The following is a 19,163-nucleotide window of genomic DNA, read 5'->3' on the forward strand; positions in this document are numbered from 1 at the left end:
GGGCCAAGAAACCCGAGCAATGGACATTAGACCGGTGGAAATCCGTCTAATTTGGTCTGATGAGTCGAAATGTGAGATTTTTGGATCCAACCGTCGTGTCTTTGTGAGATGCAGAGTAGGTGAACGGAAGATCTCCGCATGTGAGGTTCCCACCGTGAAGCATGGAGGAGAAGTTGTGATGGTGTGGGGTGCTTTTCTGGTGAATGTTTGTGTTTTATTTACAATTCAAGGCACATTTAACCAGCATGACTACCACAGCATTCTGCAGTGATACGCCATCCCATCTGGTTTGAGCTTAGTGGGACTATCATTTGTTTTTCAACAGGGCAATGAGTCAGGGCTATTTGACCAATAAGGAGAGTGATGGAATGCTGCATCAAGTGACCTGGCCTCCACAATCACCCGACCTCAACCCAGTTGAAATGGTGTGGGATGAATTGGACCACAGAGTGAAGGCAAGGCAGCCAACAAGTGCTCAGCATATGTGGGAACTCCTTCAAGACTGCTGGAAAAGCATTCCTCATGATGCTGGTTGAGAGAATGCCAAGAGTGTGCAATGCTGCCATCAAGGCAAAAGGGGCTACTTTGAAGAATCTCAAATATAAAACATATTATGATTTGTTTAACACTTTTTTGGTTACTACATGATTCCATATGTGTTATTTCATAATGTTGATGTCTTCACTATTATGTCGAAAATAGTCAAAGTAAAGAAAAACCCTTGAATAAGTAGGTGTGTCCAAACTTTTGACTGGTACTGTATGTGTTTGGTATATGTGTTTTGAAATATGTGTTTTGATATATGTGTTTTGATATATGTGTTTGATAATGCATTTGAGAAATAATGTCATGTGATGATGATGAGACATTCTATTATTTTGCGTCTGTTGAAGTCATGCTTTATTAATATTTTGTAGTTGTTTTGACAAATAAAAAAGTGACTGTTTTGTTCCTTTTTTTGTATTAGTTGTTGTTTTTGCCACAAGCTTCATGTTCAACCCTAACCCAGGCTTCATGTCCACATCCCAGTTCAACCCTAACCCAGGCTTCATGTCCACATCCCAGTTCAACCCTAACCCAGGCTTCATGTCCACATCCCAGTTCAACCCTAACCCAGGCTTCATGTCCACATCCCAGTTCAACCCTAACCCAGGCTTCATGTCCACATCCCAGTTCAACCCTAACCCAGGCTTCATGTCCACATCCCAGTTCAACCCTAACCCAGGCTTCATGTCCACATCCCAGTTCAACCCTAACCCAGGCTTCATGTCCACATCCCAGTTCAACCCTAACCCAGGCTTCATGTCCACATCCCAGTTCAACCCTAACCCAGGCTTCATGTCCACATCCCAGTTCAACCCTAACCCAGGCTTCATGTCCACATCCCAGTTCAACCCTAACCCAGGCTTCATGTCCACATCCCAGTTCAACCCTAACCCAGGCTTCATGTCCACATCCCAGTTCAACCCTAACCCAGGCTTCATGTCCACATCCCAGTTCAACCCTAACCCAGGCTTCATGTCCACATCCCAGTTCAACCCTAACCCAGGCTTCATGTCCACATCCCAGTTCAAACCTAACCCTAGCTTCATGTCCACATCCTAGTTCAACCCTAACCCTAACCCTAGCTTCATGTCCACATCCCAGTTCAACCCTAACCCTAGCTTCATGTCTACATCCTAGTTCAACCCTAACTCTAGCTTCATGTACACATCCCAGTTCAACCCTAACCCTAACCCTATCTTTATGTCAACATCCCAGTTCAACCCTAACCCTAGCTTCATGTCCACATTCCAGTTCAATCTTAACCCTAACCCTATCTTCATGTCCACATCCCAGTTCCAGCCTAACCCTAACCCTAGCTTCATATCCACATCCCAGTTCAAACTTAACCCTAACCCTAGCTTCATATCAACATCCCAGTTCAACCCTAACCATAGCTTTATGTCAACATCCCAGTTCAACTCTAACCCTAACCCGAGCTTCATGTCCACATCCCAGTTCAAACCTAACCCTAGCTTCATATCCACATCCCAGTTCAACCCTAACCCTAGCTTCATGTCCACATCCCAGTTCAACCCTAACCCTAACCCTAGCTTCATGTCCACATCCCAGTTCAACCCTAACCCTACCTTCATGTCCACATCCCAGTTCAACCCTAACCCTAGCTTCATGTCAACATCCCATTTCAACCCTAACCCTAACTTCATGTACACATCCCAGTTCAACCCTAACCCTAGCTTCATGTCAACATCCCATTTCAACCCAAACCCTATTTTCATGTACACATTACAGTTCAACCCTAACCCTAGCTTCATGTCCACATCCCAGTTAAACTCTAACCCCAACCCTAGCTTCATGTCCACATCCTAGTTCAAACCTAACCCTAGCTTCATATCCACATCCCAGTTCAACGCTAACCCTAGCTTCATGTCCACATCCCAGTTCAACCCTAATCCTAACCCTAGCTTCATGTCCACATTACAGTTCAACCCTAACCCTAGCTTCATGTACACAACCCAGTTCAACCCTAACCCTAGCTTCATGTCCAGATCCCAGTTCAACCCTAACCCTAGCTTCATGTCCACATCCCAGTTCAAACCTAACCCTAGCTTCATGTCCACATCCTAGTTCAAATCTAACCCTAGCTTCATATCCACATCCCAGTTCAACGCTAACCCTAGCTTCATATCCACATCCCAGTTCAACGCTAACCCTAGCTTCATGTCCACATCCCAGTTCAACCCTAATCCTAGCTTTATGTCAACATCCCAGTTCAACCCTAACCCTAGCTTCATGTCCACATCCCAGTTCAACCCTAATCCTAGCTTCATGTCCAGATCCCAGTTCAACCCTAACCCTAACCCTAGCTTCATGTCCAGATCCCAGTTCAACCCTAACCCTAACCCTAGCTTCATGTACACATCCCAGTTCAACCCTAACCCTAGCTTCATGTCCACATTACAGTTCAACCCTAACCCTAGCTTCATGTCCACATCCCAGTTCAACCCTAACCCTAGCTTCATGTCCACATCCCAGTTCAACTCTAACTCTAGCCTCAACCAGAACCCTAACTCTTGCTTTATATCCACATTCCAGTTCAATCCTAATTCTTGCCTCAACCACAACTCCAACCCTAACCTCTGTTTATCTTACTTTTGATCCTACATTTGTCTTTGGACCTGTAAGGTGCTGGAGCTCGGCTCCACCTGGCTCTCCCTTTGACACAAGGTGTTGGAATCCAGCTCAAATCAACATTTGTACAGATAGTACGACAAATTGGCACCCCCTACTGGATTTACCTGTGAGTAGAAAATAGAAAAATTCCACAAGAGAATTTGAGTGGGAAAACCTATAGGTTCTACTCTTTTGATTGTCGACTTGCTGAGCTCAACTAAGTATTTCAGAGAAGTATGTATTGTATATCCTAAACAAATGAAGCCTTCAGGATTGAGATACTGTAATTCCACTGAGATTGTATTTTACACTAGAATTATGATGCTGTGATATTTCTCTGACTGCCAGTGATGGTTGCCATAGCCACAGAGAGATTGAGGCAGTATTCCAGAACTGTAGGATGGCACTGAGAAGTACTGACAACATCATCAAGCGGTTACACAGGGTCAGGTGCTCATAATACAAAAGAAAGTGGAATGAACAGCCTTTTTTAACAGTAGACTATCCCTGCTGCAATCTTTCCGTTTCTACGGTTCTGCAGTTGGCAGCAGTCTTTTTCTCATTCCTTTTATCACAGAACCGTGTGGCTTCACAGAACATGTGTTTTGTAGATGCATGTGTCTGGGAGTCCCAACCAATGCACTATTCATGACCATTCATCTCTTCTTAGGGCTAGAAAATCACATGACAACAGCTCCTGGTCTCCTCTGTTTCCCCCCCTTCATTTTACCTATCAATTGTTGTATGTCAAATTCTACTGTTCTTCAGACTTTGGTTCATCCTTTCATTTTCTTCTTCTTCTCTTTGTTCTTCTCTGAATCCCCCCTGATTATGAGGTGGTGCTCACTGCAACCCTACTGTGTCTAATCACCAGTGTGAATGAGCGCTTTTGATCTTCACCAAGCTTGTAGGAATCATGATTGGCACATCAACTGTCTGAAGTCTAGCAATGGGATCGCTTTAAAATCTGTTAATCAAATATTAATCCTGGTTTTCTGTTCACGTGTGTTTTTAGCATTGGCCCAGTTACAGATCTCTGAGCTTCTGCTTTTGATGTAGTTTTGATACTATTAAACCCCTTCTCTCTCTCTCTCGCCTGGGGTAATATGCTAATGGGGAAGGCTGCTGTGAAAAAGAGGGTTTGTGGTTTGTTGACTGTGAAGCAGATTCTGGTGTCAGCGTAGCACACCATCTTATGGTTATGTTTCGGTGACCAATGGTGATAAAGTTATTTCAGAGGCGCACCACACACACACACACACACACACACACACACACACACACACACACACACAACACACACACACACACACACACACACACACACACACACACACACACACACACACCTAATTGATATGCCAAATCGATCAGGTTCATTAGTGCCTTGCTGATTGCCAAATTCAGATTACCGTGGCGCTGATGCGTTTAATTTTCTCCCTGGGTTGCTTATGATGAAGGGTTTCCTGTGGTGACACTTGACAGGAAGGATCAGTATAAATCACAACACTCTGGCTAGTTCAGGTCTCTGGGGGGCCCTGGTTTACATTCATTATTTATCACAATTCAAGGAGACTTATATATCATGTATTAGCTATTATACAGGTATAGGATCTTAAATTGATCACCCGGTTGCAGGAGAACGTTCCTGCAATGCAGGAAAAGTAAAACTTGGAGTGTCACACCCTGATCTGTTTCACCTGTCCTCGTTATTGTCTCCACCCCCTCCAGGTGTTGCTTGTTTTCCCCAGTGTATTTATCCCTGTGTTTCCTGTCTCTCTGTGCCAGTTTGCCTTGTTTGTCCAAGCCTACCATTTTGTATTTTCCTGCTTTGCCTTGACTCCTTTTTCTAGTCCTCCTGCTTTTGACCCTTGCCTGGACTCTGTACCCACCTGCCTGACCATTCTACCTGCCCTGACCTCGAGCCTGCCTGCCACTCTGTACCTCCTGGATTCGGATCTGGTTATGACCTTTTGCCTGTCCACGCCCATTCTCTTGCCTATCCCCTTTTAATTTATTAAACATCTTAAATTCCAATCATCTGCCTCCTGTGTCTGCATTTGGGTCTCGCCTAGTGTCATGATATCTAGTGTATCGGAGGTTAAAAAAGGCTTCTCACATTAGAATTTATTTGATTTTCCTTTATGAAAAATGTATCAACCCCTGCTAAAATGTCCATTATTATCATCCACATAATACTTAACATTTTATGTTGCTGCAGGATTCTTTTCCTGTTTTAGCAAACTGACTCAAATGAAAATCCTACATCTGTAGAACTTTAACATCCCATTGGTGCTTTGTTGGCCTGTCTGAATGTCCATTCCTTTTCCTTTTTTCTTTTTCCTGTTTTTTTTGTGGATTATTCTGATTGGCAGGTACTGCTGTACTTCCAACTGTGTCGAGAACTAAATACAGAACATTATCCTGTGTTATAGCTCATTGTTGACCTTTATTGGTATTTCCAGATACAGCCTAATTTCAATGGACTACGCTGCTGAGTCAACAAGATCTACCAATTCACTTTAATCTCCTTGGTCACAGTTTATTATACACAATTGTGTATTTTAGCCATCCTTAGACGCTAACTTCTCTGCTTATTAAACTAGCTGTATTGTGAAGTCCTCCATGTTAATTCTACTACTAAATTAGCCTTGGTCACATCAGACTTTCACAGAGGTGTGTGGGGGAAGGAGGGGTACGAGGGTTTAGTAGGGATGAACAGGAGGCATTGAATGTGTCTCTGTGAATGTGGGAATTTTATTTTTATTTATCCATTATTTTACCAGGTAAGTTGACTCAGAACACATTCTCATTTACAGCAACAACCTGGGGAATAGCTACAGTGGAGAGGAGAGGGATGAATGAGCCAATTGTAAACTGGGGATTATTAGGTGACCGTGACGGTTTGAGGGCCAGATTGGAAATTTAGCCAAGGCACCGGGGTTAACACCCCTACTCTTACGATAAGTGCCATGGGATCTTAAATGAACTTAGAGAGTCAGGACACCTGTTTAACTTCCCATCCGAAAGACGGCACCCTGCACAGAGCAGGGTGTCCCCAGTCACAGCCCTGTGGCATTGGAATATTTTTTTAGACTAAAGACTGCCTCCTACTGGCCCTTCAACACCAGTTCCAGCAGCATCTGGTCTCCCAGCCAGGGACTAACCAGGACCAATCCTGCTTAGCTTCAGAAGCAAGCCAGCAGTGTTATGCAGGGTGGTATGCTGCTGGCATGAGTGGATGTGGAGGAATGCAATGCTGAGCATGACACGATGTGTGTCTATTTGAGCAAATGATTACTCTACTGTACTGTACAATGTCCATAACATACGTACAGTATTTCTGTGTGGGATCCCGGATGCATGAACATGCTCGTATGGGTAGGTCTATTGGCATGTTTCTTACTAGCTGTGCCCCTTGTTCTCGTGTATTATCTTTATATGTAGAGGCTGGCATTCTTAGCCCCCCGATATGCAACCTTTCAGGGAAGTTAGGAACCAATATACACAGGCAGTTAAGAAAGCAAAGGCTAGCTTTTTCAAACAAATTTGCATCCTGTAGCACAAACTCCAAAAGATTCTGGGACACTAAAGTCCATGGAGAATAAAAGCACCTCCTCCCAGCTGCCCACTGCTCTGAGTCTAGGAAACACTGTCACCACCGATAAATCCACGATAATTGAGAATTTCAATAAGCATTTGTCTACGGCTGGCCATGCTTTCCACCTGGCTACCCCTACCCCGATCAACAGCCCTGCACCCCGACAGCAACTTGCCCAAGCCTCCCTATTTGTCCTTCACCCAAATCCAGACAGCTGATGTTCTGAAAGAGTTGCAAAATCTGGACCCATACAAATCAGCTGTGCTAGACAATCTGGACCCTCTCTTTCTAAAATTATCCACCGCAATTGTTGAAACCCCTATTACTAGCATGTTCAACCTCTCTTTCGTATCATCTGAGTTCCCCAAAGCTGCCGCGGTCATCACCCTCTTCAAAGGGGGTGACACTCTAGACCCAAACTTTTACAGACCTATATGCATCCTACCCTGCCTTTCTAAGGTCTTCGAAAGCCAAGCCAAACAGATTACCGACCATTTCGAATCCCACCGTACCTTCTCCACTATGCAATCTGGTTTCCGAGCTGGTCATGAGTACACCTCAGCCATGCTCAAGGTCCTAAACGATATCAATAAAAGACAATACTGTGTAGCCATATTCATCGACCTGGCCAAGGCTTTCGACTCTGTCAATCACCACATTCTTATCGGCAGAATCAACAGCCTTGGTTTCTCAAATGACTGCCTCGCCTGGTTCACCAACTACTTCTCAGATAGAGTTCAGTGTGTCAAATCGGAGGGCCTGTTGTCCAGACCTCTGGCAGTCTCTATGGGGGTGCCACAGGGTTAAATTCTCGGGCTGACTCTTTTCTCTGTATACATCAATAATGTCGCTCTTGCTGCTGATGATTCTCTGATCCACCTCTATGCAGACCACACCATTCTGTATACTTCTGGCCCTTCTTTGGACACTGTGTTAACTAACCTCCAGATGAGCTTCAATGCCATACAACTCTCCTTCCATGGCCTCTAACTGCTCTTAAATGCAAGTAAAACTAAATGCATGCTCTTCAACCGATCGCTGCCCGCACCTGCCCGCCCGTCCAACATCACTACTCTGGATGGTTCTGACTTAGAATATGTGGACAACTACAAATACCTAGGTGTCTGGTTAGACTGTAAACTCTCCTTCCAGACTCACATTAAGTATCTCCAATCCAAAATTAAATCTAGAATCGGCTTCCTATTTCACAACAAGGCCTCCCTCACTCATGCTGCCAAACATACCCCCGTAAAACTGACTATCCTACCGATCCGTGACTTCGGCGATGTAATTTACAAATAGCCTCCAACACTACTCAGCAAACTGGATGTAGTCTATCACAGTGCCATCCATTTTGTCACCAAAGCCCCATATACTACTCACCACTGCGACCTGTATGCTCTCGTTGGCTGGCCCTCGCTTCATATTCATCACCAGACCCACTGGCTCCAGGTCATCTATAAGTCTTTGCTAGGTAAAGCCACGTCTTATCTCAGCTCACTGGTCACCATAGCAGCACCCACCAATATCACGCGCTCCAGCAGGTATATCTCACTGGTCACCCCCAAAGCCAATTCTTACTTTGGCCGCCTTTCCTTCCAGTTCTCTGCTGCCAATGACTGGAACGAATTGCAAAAACCGCTGATGCTGGAGACTCATATCTCCCTCACTAACTTTAAGCATCAGCTGTCAGAGCAGCTCACAGATCATTGCACCTGTACATAGCCCATCTGTAAATAGCTCATCCAACAACCTCATCCCCATATTGTTCTTTATTTTTTGTTCCTTTGCACCCCAGTATCTCTACTTCTCACATTCTTCTTCTGCACATCTGTCAATCCAGTGTTTAATTGCTAAATTGAAATTACTTTGCCACTACGGCCTATTTATTGCCTTACCTCTGTAAGGTCCTGGGTGTCGTGAGGGTGAAATCAGGCGCAGGAAAGCAGAGTTCCATAAGTGCTTTTTTTTATGCACACACGGTGAACTACGGTCACCCCACTTACGGGTGCTCAAACCAAATGCCCCAGACACAGGGAAACGAAAACAGTCTAGCACTAAATACACGAACATGTACATCTAATGCAAACACCAGGGTTACAATAATCAATCCCGCACAAAGAACCAGGCCGGCTGACTAATTAAGCCTCACTAATTATAACCAACTCTCAACAGGTGTACTCAATAAACACATAAGGAGGGAGAGAAAATAATCAGTGGCAGCTAGTAGGCCTGCGACAACGACCGCTGAGCGCCACCCGAACGGGAAGGGGAGCTACCTTCGGTCGGAGTCGTGACAACCTCCCTAATCTTACCTCATTTGCACACACTGTATATAGATTATTTTCTATTGTGTTATTGACTGTACGTTTGTTTATTCCATGTGTAACTCTATGCTGTTTGTGTTGCACTGCTTTGCTTTATCTTGGCCAGGTCGCAGTTGTAAATGAGAACTTGTTCTCAACTGGCCTACATGGTTAAATAAAGGTGAAATAAAAAAATTAAAACAATTCTTAAAGGCCCAGTGCAGTCAAACATGTGATTTTTTCCTCTGTTTTATATATATTTCCACACTATGAGGTTGGAATATTACTGTGAAATTGTGAAAATGATGATGATAGTGCAAGGGCTGTATGAAAAGACTGCCGGATATATATTCAGCCTGTTTTGTTTGAATGGAGTTTTGGCCTACTTGGTGACATCACCAGGTGATAAATTAGTTAATAGACCAATAAGAAAGAGAGCTCCAAACCTCTCTGCCAAAAACAACTAGTTGTCACTTTTCCCCTCCCCACTCAGACCACTCCTAGACAGTTCTAGCAAGATTCTAGCTTGAGAAATTGCTCTTTGCTAAGAAGCTATTATTTGCTATTTTTGACCATTTTAATTTAAAGCAATCACACTAAGGTGCTTTAAAAATATTTTCATTTTTTGTTGTACTTTTTCATGATATCCAATTGGTAGTTACAATCTTGTCCTGTCACGATCGTTATAATGATTGGACCAAGGCGCAGCGTGCATAGAATTCCACATGATTAATAAAAGATAAACTCACCAAACAAAACAGAAGAAAAAATTAAACGTGACGTTCTGGGTTGCTCACAGGCAGCTACACAAAAACATAGTCAAGATCCCACAAATCACAATGGGGAAATGGCTACCTAAATATGATCCCCAATCAGAGACAAAGATAAACAGCTGGATCTGATTGGGAACCATACCAGGCCAACATAGATATCTAATTCCCCTAGATAACCCACCCTTAATCACACCCCGACCTAACCAACATAGAACAGCTCTCTATGGTCAAGGCGTCCTATCGCTGCAACTCCTGTATCGACTCAGGAGAGGCGATGGTTGAGAGCCATGTGTTCCCCAAAATCCAACCAGCCAAGCTGCATTGCTTCTTGACACACTGCTCGCTTAGCCCAGAAGCCAACTGCACCAATGTGTCAGAGGAAACACTGGACACCTGGCGACTGTGTATGTACCCGGCCCGCCACAGGAGTCATTAGAGCGCGATGGGACAAAGACACCCCAGCCAGCCAAACCCAGATGACACTGGGCCAGTTGTGCGCTGCCTCATGCCTGGTATCGAACCCAGATCTGCAGTGACACCGCTAGTGCTGCGATGCAGTGCCTTAGACCACTGCGCCACTCAGGAGGCCCAAGGTACTTAATAGATATCCAGTGGCTGCATTGGACCTTTAAGCCATCCTATTACTGCCTAGTTAAATAAAGGTTCAATTTAAAAAGTCATATTACTGTAATATTCAAATCAATGACAAACATATTTTGTTCACTATGTGTAGCTTTCTGTTTTGCATTTGCATTTCATTGACCATGAGTTGGAGCTTACATGGTGCAAGGCACTCTATGGTGCAAGGTATGTTTTCACAGAGCACTATAGGATTTTAGTGTCTCGTTAGATGAGTGGGTTTAATATTCAAATGTAATGTTGTATCATTTAATTACATGCAAATGTCTAGTTTTACTGGAGGCTGTTATCTCAGTATGCGGGGCTCTCTTTTCCTGCTGTACCCAGAGTGTCCTTCCTCTCCTCCTCTCCTCTATTCCTCCATCCTTCTCTCCCTCCAGCCCCTTTTTCCCTATATCCCTCCCTCGGTCTGTCCTGCACGTGGGTGACAGGGCTGGGCTAGTGCAGCCTTCTCCTTGCTCCAGCTGCATCTGTTTGTCAGCCCAGAGGGAAATGTGTGTGTGTGTGTGTGTGTTTCACTGTTTCTCTCTGCTTGGGCGAGAGAGTATACAGAGCATACAGATTACTGGTCTTTACAACTATGTAATCAGCGTTTATATAGCAGTATTTAGCAGTGTTTCTTTTGGTGTGATTTAACCACCATCTTGCTACTAACCCAGAACTTGGATACAGCTGTTTGTTTCTATGACAACAGAGAGGGTTGTGTAGTGATGAGGTTGCCTTTTTGTTGTTGATTCAGCATCTCTTTCACAAGGGAAAGTGCAGCATTCATCTGAGCCCACTGTGTGAATGTGTGAGAGAGTGTGTGCCAGTGTGTCCATATGTGTGTGTCTGTGTGTGTGTGTGAGAGAGAGAGAGAGCGTGTGCATGTGCCTGCGCGCGTATGTGCGTTATTGAGAGCCCGGGAGGAAGGATGGTTGCTCATGTCTGAACTGCCTCCACACTCGCAGGGAAAGTCAAGGCAGAAAATAGCAGAAGGGGGGAAACAGACGCAGTGGTCTCATCTCACAGAGGACTGATTCTGTCCATCATTTGTTGGGGAAGCTAATCAAAGGGATTTGGCAATGCCTGCAGAGGTGAAAGGGGTAAGTGTTTTGATTTAGTATTTGTTTTCTCTTCTCTAGCCTCCCTATTTTCCCTCTGATGCTTTCCCTACAGGAGCCTCATCTGCAGCTGCGCTGTATTCTGTATGCTATGCTTGTTTCATGAAGGGGAAAGCATTATTTTCTCCTCTCAGATCAGTGTGTTGCAGTTTCCCATTCCTCGTGTGTGCTCAGGGACATGCTGTTAACACCTCTGCTCAGTGTGTATACTGCAGGCCATATGGAGAGGCTGTTAATCATGGTAACATTATGAGAGGAGGCTGAGTGATAACCACCCACAGGGGAATGTGCTGCTGCTGCTTCATACGCTTTTACAACCAGCACACCGCCAGCCAGCCAACCACCCAGCACACCGCCAGCCCGCCAGCCAGCCAGCCAGCCAGCCAACCACCCAGCACACCGCCAGCCAGCCAACCACCCAGCACACCGCCAGCCAGCCAACCACCCAGCACACCGCCAGCCAGCCAGCCAACCACCCAGCACACCGCCAGCCAGCCAGCCACCACCCAGCACACCGCCAGCCAGCCAACCACCCAGCACACCGCCAGCCAGCCAGCCAACCACCCAGCACACCGCCAGCCAGCCAGCCAACCAGCCAACCACCCAGCACACCGCCAGCCCAACCTGGTCTCAGAGCATTTTGCATTATTCTGAATGTAAATTCGAGACACTCCATTTAATATGATATGTTACATTTCGTATGGATGTCCATCACCTATTTCGTATGATATGTTGTAAATTATTGGTATTATATGTTATGAATTTGCGAAACGTACAATATGTTACGAATTTGCAAAACGTATGATATGTTACGACTTTGTGATATGTTACGAATTCTAGCTAGCTCGTTAACGTTAGGGTTAAGATTAGGGTTAAGTTTAGCAGTTAGGTTAAGGGGTTAAAGTTATGGTTAGGTAAAAAGGTTAAGGTTAGCTAACATGCTATCTAGTTGCAAAGTTGCTAATTAGCTAAAGTTGCCCGTGATGAGATTTGAACTTATAACCTTTGGGTTGCTAGACATTTGTGTTATACACCCACCCATCCACCCCAGGTTGCTAGATGTTCAGGTTATATGTCCACCCATCCATCCATCCCGACCAACCAACCTACTTTCGGTATTGCCTTAAGTAAAAGGTCCAATGCAGCCATTTTTATCTGTTTTATGTAACCATACCAAACGTAACAGTGTCTTGGATTAACATGCAGAATAATACAAAATGCTCTGAGACCAGGTTGGCCAGCCAGAAACTGCAAGTTAGAATGACATTAAATATGACCATGCAGTATTTCATTGTTTGTGCACCAGGGGGCTTCCTGCCACCTGCTTCCTGTTTCCTGCATCCCGCACAGACAAACACAAGGGATGAGAGGTGTCCTGTCCTCATTTTCAATGGTAATTAGTCTTGGCACCGCAGTGAATAAGATGGGAATTCCTAATGGCGGCAGATCACCTAGCAATTAAGTGTGTTGGGCTAGTAACCAAAAGATTGCTTGTTTGAATCTCCAATAATCTGTCATTGTACCCTTAAGCAAGGCACTTAACCCTAATTGCTCTGGATAAGATAATTTCATAAATGGCTTAAGCATCGCTGTGCTGGGAGATTGGACAATGCTGTGTTTGTGTAATGTGGACAGAAAATGTTTTCCTCGCACATCTTGACTGCGTTACAGCACAAAAACAAGTAACTTCTTGCTCTGATCCTGTCTAATTATGAACCCTGGGAGTAGATCTATTATGACAGATGATTACTGTATCTACATACATTTTGAGCACACGTTCATTTGACATCAAGTACTGGAGCAATACACATTCCTCTCTCCTCTATCTGATGAACACAAATTGACTGCATTGTCAGTGTTAATTCCAACAGGATCACAGTTTCTCCTCTGATCTGCATTAATACCTGGATAGAGGGCAGCATGATTCATCTATCAAAATGAGCTTGTGACAAGTATTAACTGTGGCTTGCGTCTGAAGTGCCCTTGACCCGGCGACTAAATCTGAACTCACTCAGCATAAGATCAGACTGTGGGCCTTTCCGCTATACTGTCGTACAGTCAGCCCCCATTGGACAGCTGAATGTAACAAGACACTAATCGTGTCACTTTGTCCCCTGCTTCAGTGCCTCTAACATCTATCTAATTCATCTCATTGGTAAACAGCAAATACAGGCTGTAGATTAAGGAATATGAGGATATTTATTTGATGTGATGGAGGAAAAGATATGAGGGTAGTTGAACAGTGTTCTATGGATGGATGAGTGCTTTGAGTGTTTGATGATAAGTGATGGCTGGTCAAATGGAGGTATGGCTGCAGTGTCTGAAAGATTTGTTGGATTGTCTAATCTAAAAACAGGGCCAGGTGTGATTTTTTTTCACAAGTCCCTAACCTCACTATCTATCCCTCTTTCAAACCCTATTACCATCGCTCAAGCCCTCCATCAAGCCTTCCTTTAGAGAACAGAGATACCCTGCCTATTCTAGCCACGCAGCTATTCATTTACCTCTGCTTTGCAATACCTCCAGTCATTCATCCCTCCAAGGCTGTTTAAGCCTGCATCATCTCCTGTCCTTTCCTCTCTTTCGCTCTCTCTCTCTTTCTCTCGCTCTCTCTTTCTCTTTCGCTCTCTCTCTTTCTCTCGCTCTCTCTTTCTCTCGCTCTCTCTTTCTCTCGCTCTCTCTTTCTCTCGCTCTCTCTTTCTCTCTGCTGTGTGACAACCATTGGGCTTTCATCTCTCCTTCTCTCTCTCTCTACTCTGACAAACGTATTTGCATGAAGATGAGGGCTCTCATGTTTGACATTGTATGTTTGGGAAATGGAGGCTGCGAGTGAATTGAGCTCTCCCATTGCATTAATGAGTTATCCATTATTATTATACCTCCTGCTCCACATTCTGTGGACTATTTTACATTCAGGCCCCTACTATTAAACCTTTGGATTTTATGTGGACTATTTTACATATTGCTCAATGAAGTTGGAATACCCCTGAATTCAGTTCTAGTATGTTTCAATAAGACAAGCAACCTGGTATTCTCATTTGTTTCTGCACAGTAGGATTGAGAGCACTTTCATTTAGTATGGTGAGATATGATGCAGTGAATTTTATGTTGACAGATTATCTGCTGGCTTGCAACAGATATTGGCACATAAATCTAAATTCTCCCTCATGGTGAATGCGGTTCTAATGATGATCCTATTGACTAAGATCTCAGATTCAGACACTCTTGGTCTTTAGTATGTGATCAAAACCGAATTGTCCTTGTCTAAAGACTATTAAGCAAAAACATAGAAACATTTATTATGGATCATTATGTTCTTATTTTATGCCTCTTTAGTCTATTTATAGACACATTTTAAGTGTTTATGTTGTATATTTAATAAATCCTTGTTTTGGGGAAAACTACAATCCCACTGGGCACAGATGTCAATTCAACATCTATTCCACGTTGGTTCAACGTTATTTAGTTGAAATGACGTGGAAATAACGTTGTTAAACCAGTGTGTTAGTTTCTTCTTGAAGTAAATAAGCATACATAACTAAATTACCCTGTATGCCTGAGGCTAGCTGCTGGATGGAAAGGACTGATTAAAGGCAGGACATTGTTATATCTCAGTAATTATGCCAAAACATTTCTCCTCATTAATCTTTTAACACATCAACTCTATCAGCATCTGAACCTCCATAATTACTACCCGGGCCAGCCCTAGGCACAAGTGACATAGGGGGTTGGCTAGCCGGGGGCCCCCGACCAGTTTAGGAACTTAGTCGGGGACTCAACTTACTGTTGAGCGTTAGAATAGTAGAATACGGCCTACCGAGTGGCGCAGCGTTCTAAGGCACTGCATCACAGTGCTATAGGCGTCACTACAGATCTGGGTTCAATCCCGGACTGTGTCACAGCCGGCCACAACCGGGAGACCCATGAAGTGGTGTACAATTGGCACAGAGTCGTCCGGGTTAGGGGAGGGTTTGGCCAGCCAGGATGTCCTTGTCCCATCGCGCTCTAGAAACTCCTTGTGGCAGGCCGGGTGCATGCACACTGATTCGTATCACCAGTTGTATGGTGATTCGTTCGACACATTGGTGGGGCTGTTTCGGAGGACGCATGGCAGTGAGTGGTGGGACAAGACTGTAACTACCAAATGGCGAGACATAGGGGTAAAAAAAAGAATAATAGAATTCACAAGGTGCAATAAAAAAATGGTTGTTCATCAGCAGTTCCTCTTGTTATGTCAGTCACTCAATTAGCTCATGTCAGCTATTTTTTGATTGGTAAGGTAGTCTACCCAACTATCTAAACTTGTAGTAATCATGGCACGAAGGGTGAAGGGTGCCCAGGGGCCCTGACCTCCAGGGGACCCCATTGATTTTCTTAGTTACTCTCACTCAGATATCATATTAACATGGCATAAGTAATGGAGAAATTTAGCCTTAAAATGGCAAAAATGTCTCTCCACTCCATGACAAAATGTGTAGAATTGCAGGAAATCAACTTGAAAACGTACATTTTTTCTCTCTGCCGTCAAGAGGGGGGCCACTAAAATGTTTTGCCCACGAGTTGGTGGGCTAGTGCCAACCCTGATTACTACAGCCTTCTCTACTCTTTTCCATTCCCCATACATGGCCACACATCAGTGTGGAAATTCTGAATAGTTTTATGGCCTTGCTCTATAGCCTATACAGTGAGGTGGGTGTTTGAAAGCGAGGGCTTAAAAATGAACAATTGCGAGCAAGTCAGCAGGGGAAGTGAAAGGTCAGCAGAATGGCAGTAGCAGATTGGTCCACGGGGCGAGAGGGTCTCAGGAGAAATCAAACCACCGCACTTTAATTAAACAGGTGGAGCTCATTCTCACATTTAGATAATACCCTCTCCGGCTCTCACCGGGCCTGTCACCTTTAGTTCATGTCTTTATTTCTCCCTCTCTTTACAAAGGGTACTGGGCCCTTTCTCTCTCTCTCTCTCTCTGTGAAACTTTCTCTTCTGCACTTGGTCTGTAGGAGTAGGACGTCTCTAACTAAATCTCTTCCCTTTGCTGTGCGTGCCATGTCTGTTGTGTAGGAGTCTGAGTGTGTAGCTAACTCTTTCTCCTGTTGTGTAGGAGCAGATCCCAGAGGGACCCTCCTCTCTGGGGGCCATGATCCTGGAGCCCAAGGAGCCCCCGGTGGAGCATCCATTGCCTGCAGATGATGACCTGGACACACCCACCTCCAACACCTCCGTGGTCACCTCCACTAATGGCAGTTCCACTACAGAGATACAATACTCAGAGGCAGAGGTCTTTATCCCCTATATAACGCTTACTCTAATTACTTAATTTATCACCCATATCCCCTATATAATGCTTACTTTAATTTCTTCATTTATCACCCATATCCCCTATATAATGCTTACTTTAATTTCTTCATTTATCACACATATCCCCTATATAATGCTTGCTTTAATTACCTCATTTAGCAATCAGCAGTCATCTCCCCCAGGATCATACTGTAATCATTCTCTGCTCCACTGTAATCTGAAGCATGGATTACTCCTTCATCATATCTCCTATAAAACTCCCTATCTCTGTGCATTAAGATTTCTCCCAGAACAATGGGAAACAATAATAAACCATTTCCTGTTGGACTGTGTTTTTCATCTGCAGCCCTGGCGAGCCATGATTTTAATCTGAGCCATCCGCCAGAGACTAATTGCAATTCAACAGAATGTACATTTAATGGCCATATTTTTTTGAACTGAAGACTGGTGTGTGCCAGGCTGACAGACTTTATCTTGGGGAAGTAGCAGCTAACAGAGAAGGACCCAAAGCTTATCCTAGTGTAGAGAATGGCTAGTGGTTACTATTTCCACAATCATACACTACATGACCAAAAGTATGTGGACACCTGCTTGTCGAACATCTCATTCCAAAATCATGGGCATTAATATGGAGTTGGTCACCCCTTTGCCGCTATAACAGCCTCCACTCTTATATGAAGGCTTTCCACTAGGTGTTGGAACACTGCTGCAAGGACTTGCTACTATTCAGCCACAAGAACATTAGTGAGGTTGGCCACTGATGTTGGGCAATTAAGCCTGTCTCGCAGTCTGCACTCCAACTCCTCCCAAAGGTGTTTGATGGGGTTGAAGTCATGGCTCTGTGCAGGCCAGTCAAGTTCTTCCACACCGTTCCCGACGAAATATTTCTGTATGGACCTCACTATGTGCACGGAGCATTGTCATGCTGAAACAGGAAAGGGCCTTCCCCAAACTGTTGCCACAAAGTTGGAAGCATAGAATCGTCTTGAATGTCATTGAATGCTGTAGCATTAGGATTTCCCTTCACTGGAACTAAGGGGCCGAGCCCGAAACATGAAAAACAGCTCCAGACCATTATTCTTCCTACACCAAACTTTACAGTTGGCACTATACATTGGGGCAGGTAGCGTTCTCCTGGTGTCTGCCAAGCCCAGATTTGTCCATCAGACTGCCAGATGGTGAAGCGTGATCCATCACTCCAGAGAATGTGTTTCCACTGCTCCAGAGTCTAATGGCGGCGAGCTTTACACCCCTCCAGCCGACGCTTGGCATTGCGCATGGTGATCTTAGGCTTGTGTGCGGCTGCTCGGCCATGGAAACCCATTTCATGAAGCTCCCGATGAACAGTTATTGTGCTGACGTTGCTTCCAGAGGGAGTTTGGAACTGGTAGTGAGTGTTGCAACCGAGCTACGCGCATCAGTACTCGGCGGTCCAGTTCTGTGAGCTTGTGTGGACTACCACTACACGGCTGAGCCGTTGTTGCTCCTAGATGTTTACACTTCACAATGACAACACATACAGTTGACCGGGATAGCTCTAGCAGGGCAGAAATGTTAAAAACAGACTTGTTGGAAAAGTGACATCCTATGATGGTGCTATGTTGAAAGTCACTGAGCTCTTCAGTACGGGCCATTCTACTGCTAGTGTTTGTCTATGGAGATTGCATGGCTGTGTGCTCGATTTTATACACCTGTCAGCAACGGGTGTGGCTGAAGTAGCCAAATCCACTAATTTGAAGCAGTGTCCATATACTTTTTGCCATGTGGTGTACTATAATTCTGAGTCAGACTATTTGAGTCATCTGACTTCATACATATTTACATCATATTTGTAGTGGTGCAAGATAAAAACACTGATTATATGTTGACCTTATTCTATCAAACAGATCATTTACATTTTCTGCAGTTTACTGTAGTTCTCAACACTACTAGCTGGACCTCAGCTTGTTTCATCACGGTCCAATCTAAACTCTAGGGAAATACAATTTCACTGGCAGTCAAACAGAATTCTTTATTTACTGGCCCACCTCAAAGCCAGAAATCTGCTGGAATAAAAATGATGGATCATTCCTGTGAGACAAGAGCTGGTGGGGGATTTTTGTTTTGTTTAATGGAGAGTTAAATGTTTATCAAACTGTGCCATTTTGTGTTCTCTGCTGGTGGGAAAAGAATTGTAGTAGTAGTTTTGTTGGTAGATGTACTAGTGGTGTCGTAATAGTGATAAACATAGTTTAAGGCACTGAGCACAGGTTGAGAATGTAGTCTC

General features: G+C 44.4%; 1 protein-coding gene across 3 annotated transcripts in view; it reads left to right on the forward strand.

Moving 5' to 3' along the window:
* Nucleotides 1-11,256: 11,256 nt before the first annotated feature.
* The window catches only part of LOC112257536 (armadillo repeat protein deleted in velo-cardio-facial syndrome), a 33,784-nt gene continuing 25,877 nt past the window's right edge, over nt 11,257-19,163 (forward strand). The window contains exons 1-2 of one of the 3 annotated variants that reach the window (XM_024431179.2): nt 11,257-11,581; nt 16,701-16,877. In XM_024431179.2, coding sequence (XP_024286947.1) covers nt 11,561-11,581; nt 16,701-16,877 — 198 coding nt within the window. In that variant the 5' untranslated portion in view covers nt 11,257-11,560. Of the gene's footprint in view, nt 11,582-12,845; nt 12,993-16,700; nt 16,878-19,163 lie in introns of those variants that run through there. The other 2 variants (XM_024431180.2, XM_024431178.2) reach the window with 2 other exon arrangements.

The sequence above is a fragment of the Oncorhynchus tshawytscha genome, linkage group LG09 (genome assembly GCF_018296145.1).
Source record: "Oncorhynchus tshawytscha isolate Ot180627B linkage group LG09, Otsh_v2.0, whole genome shotgun sequence".
Classification (NCBI taxonomy): Eukaryota; Metazoa; Chordata; class Actinopteri; order Salmoniformes; family Salmonidae; genus Oncorhynchus; species Oncorhynchus tshawytscha.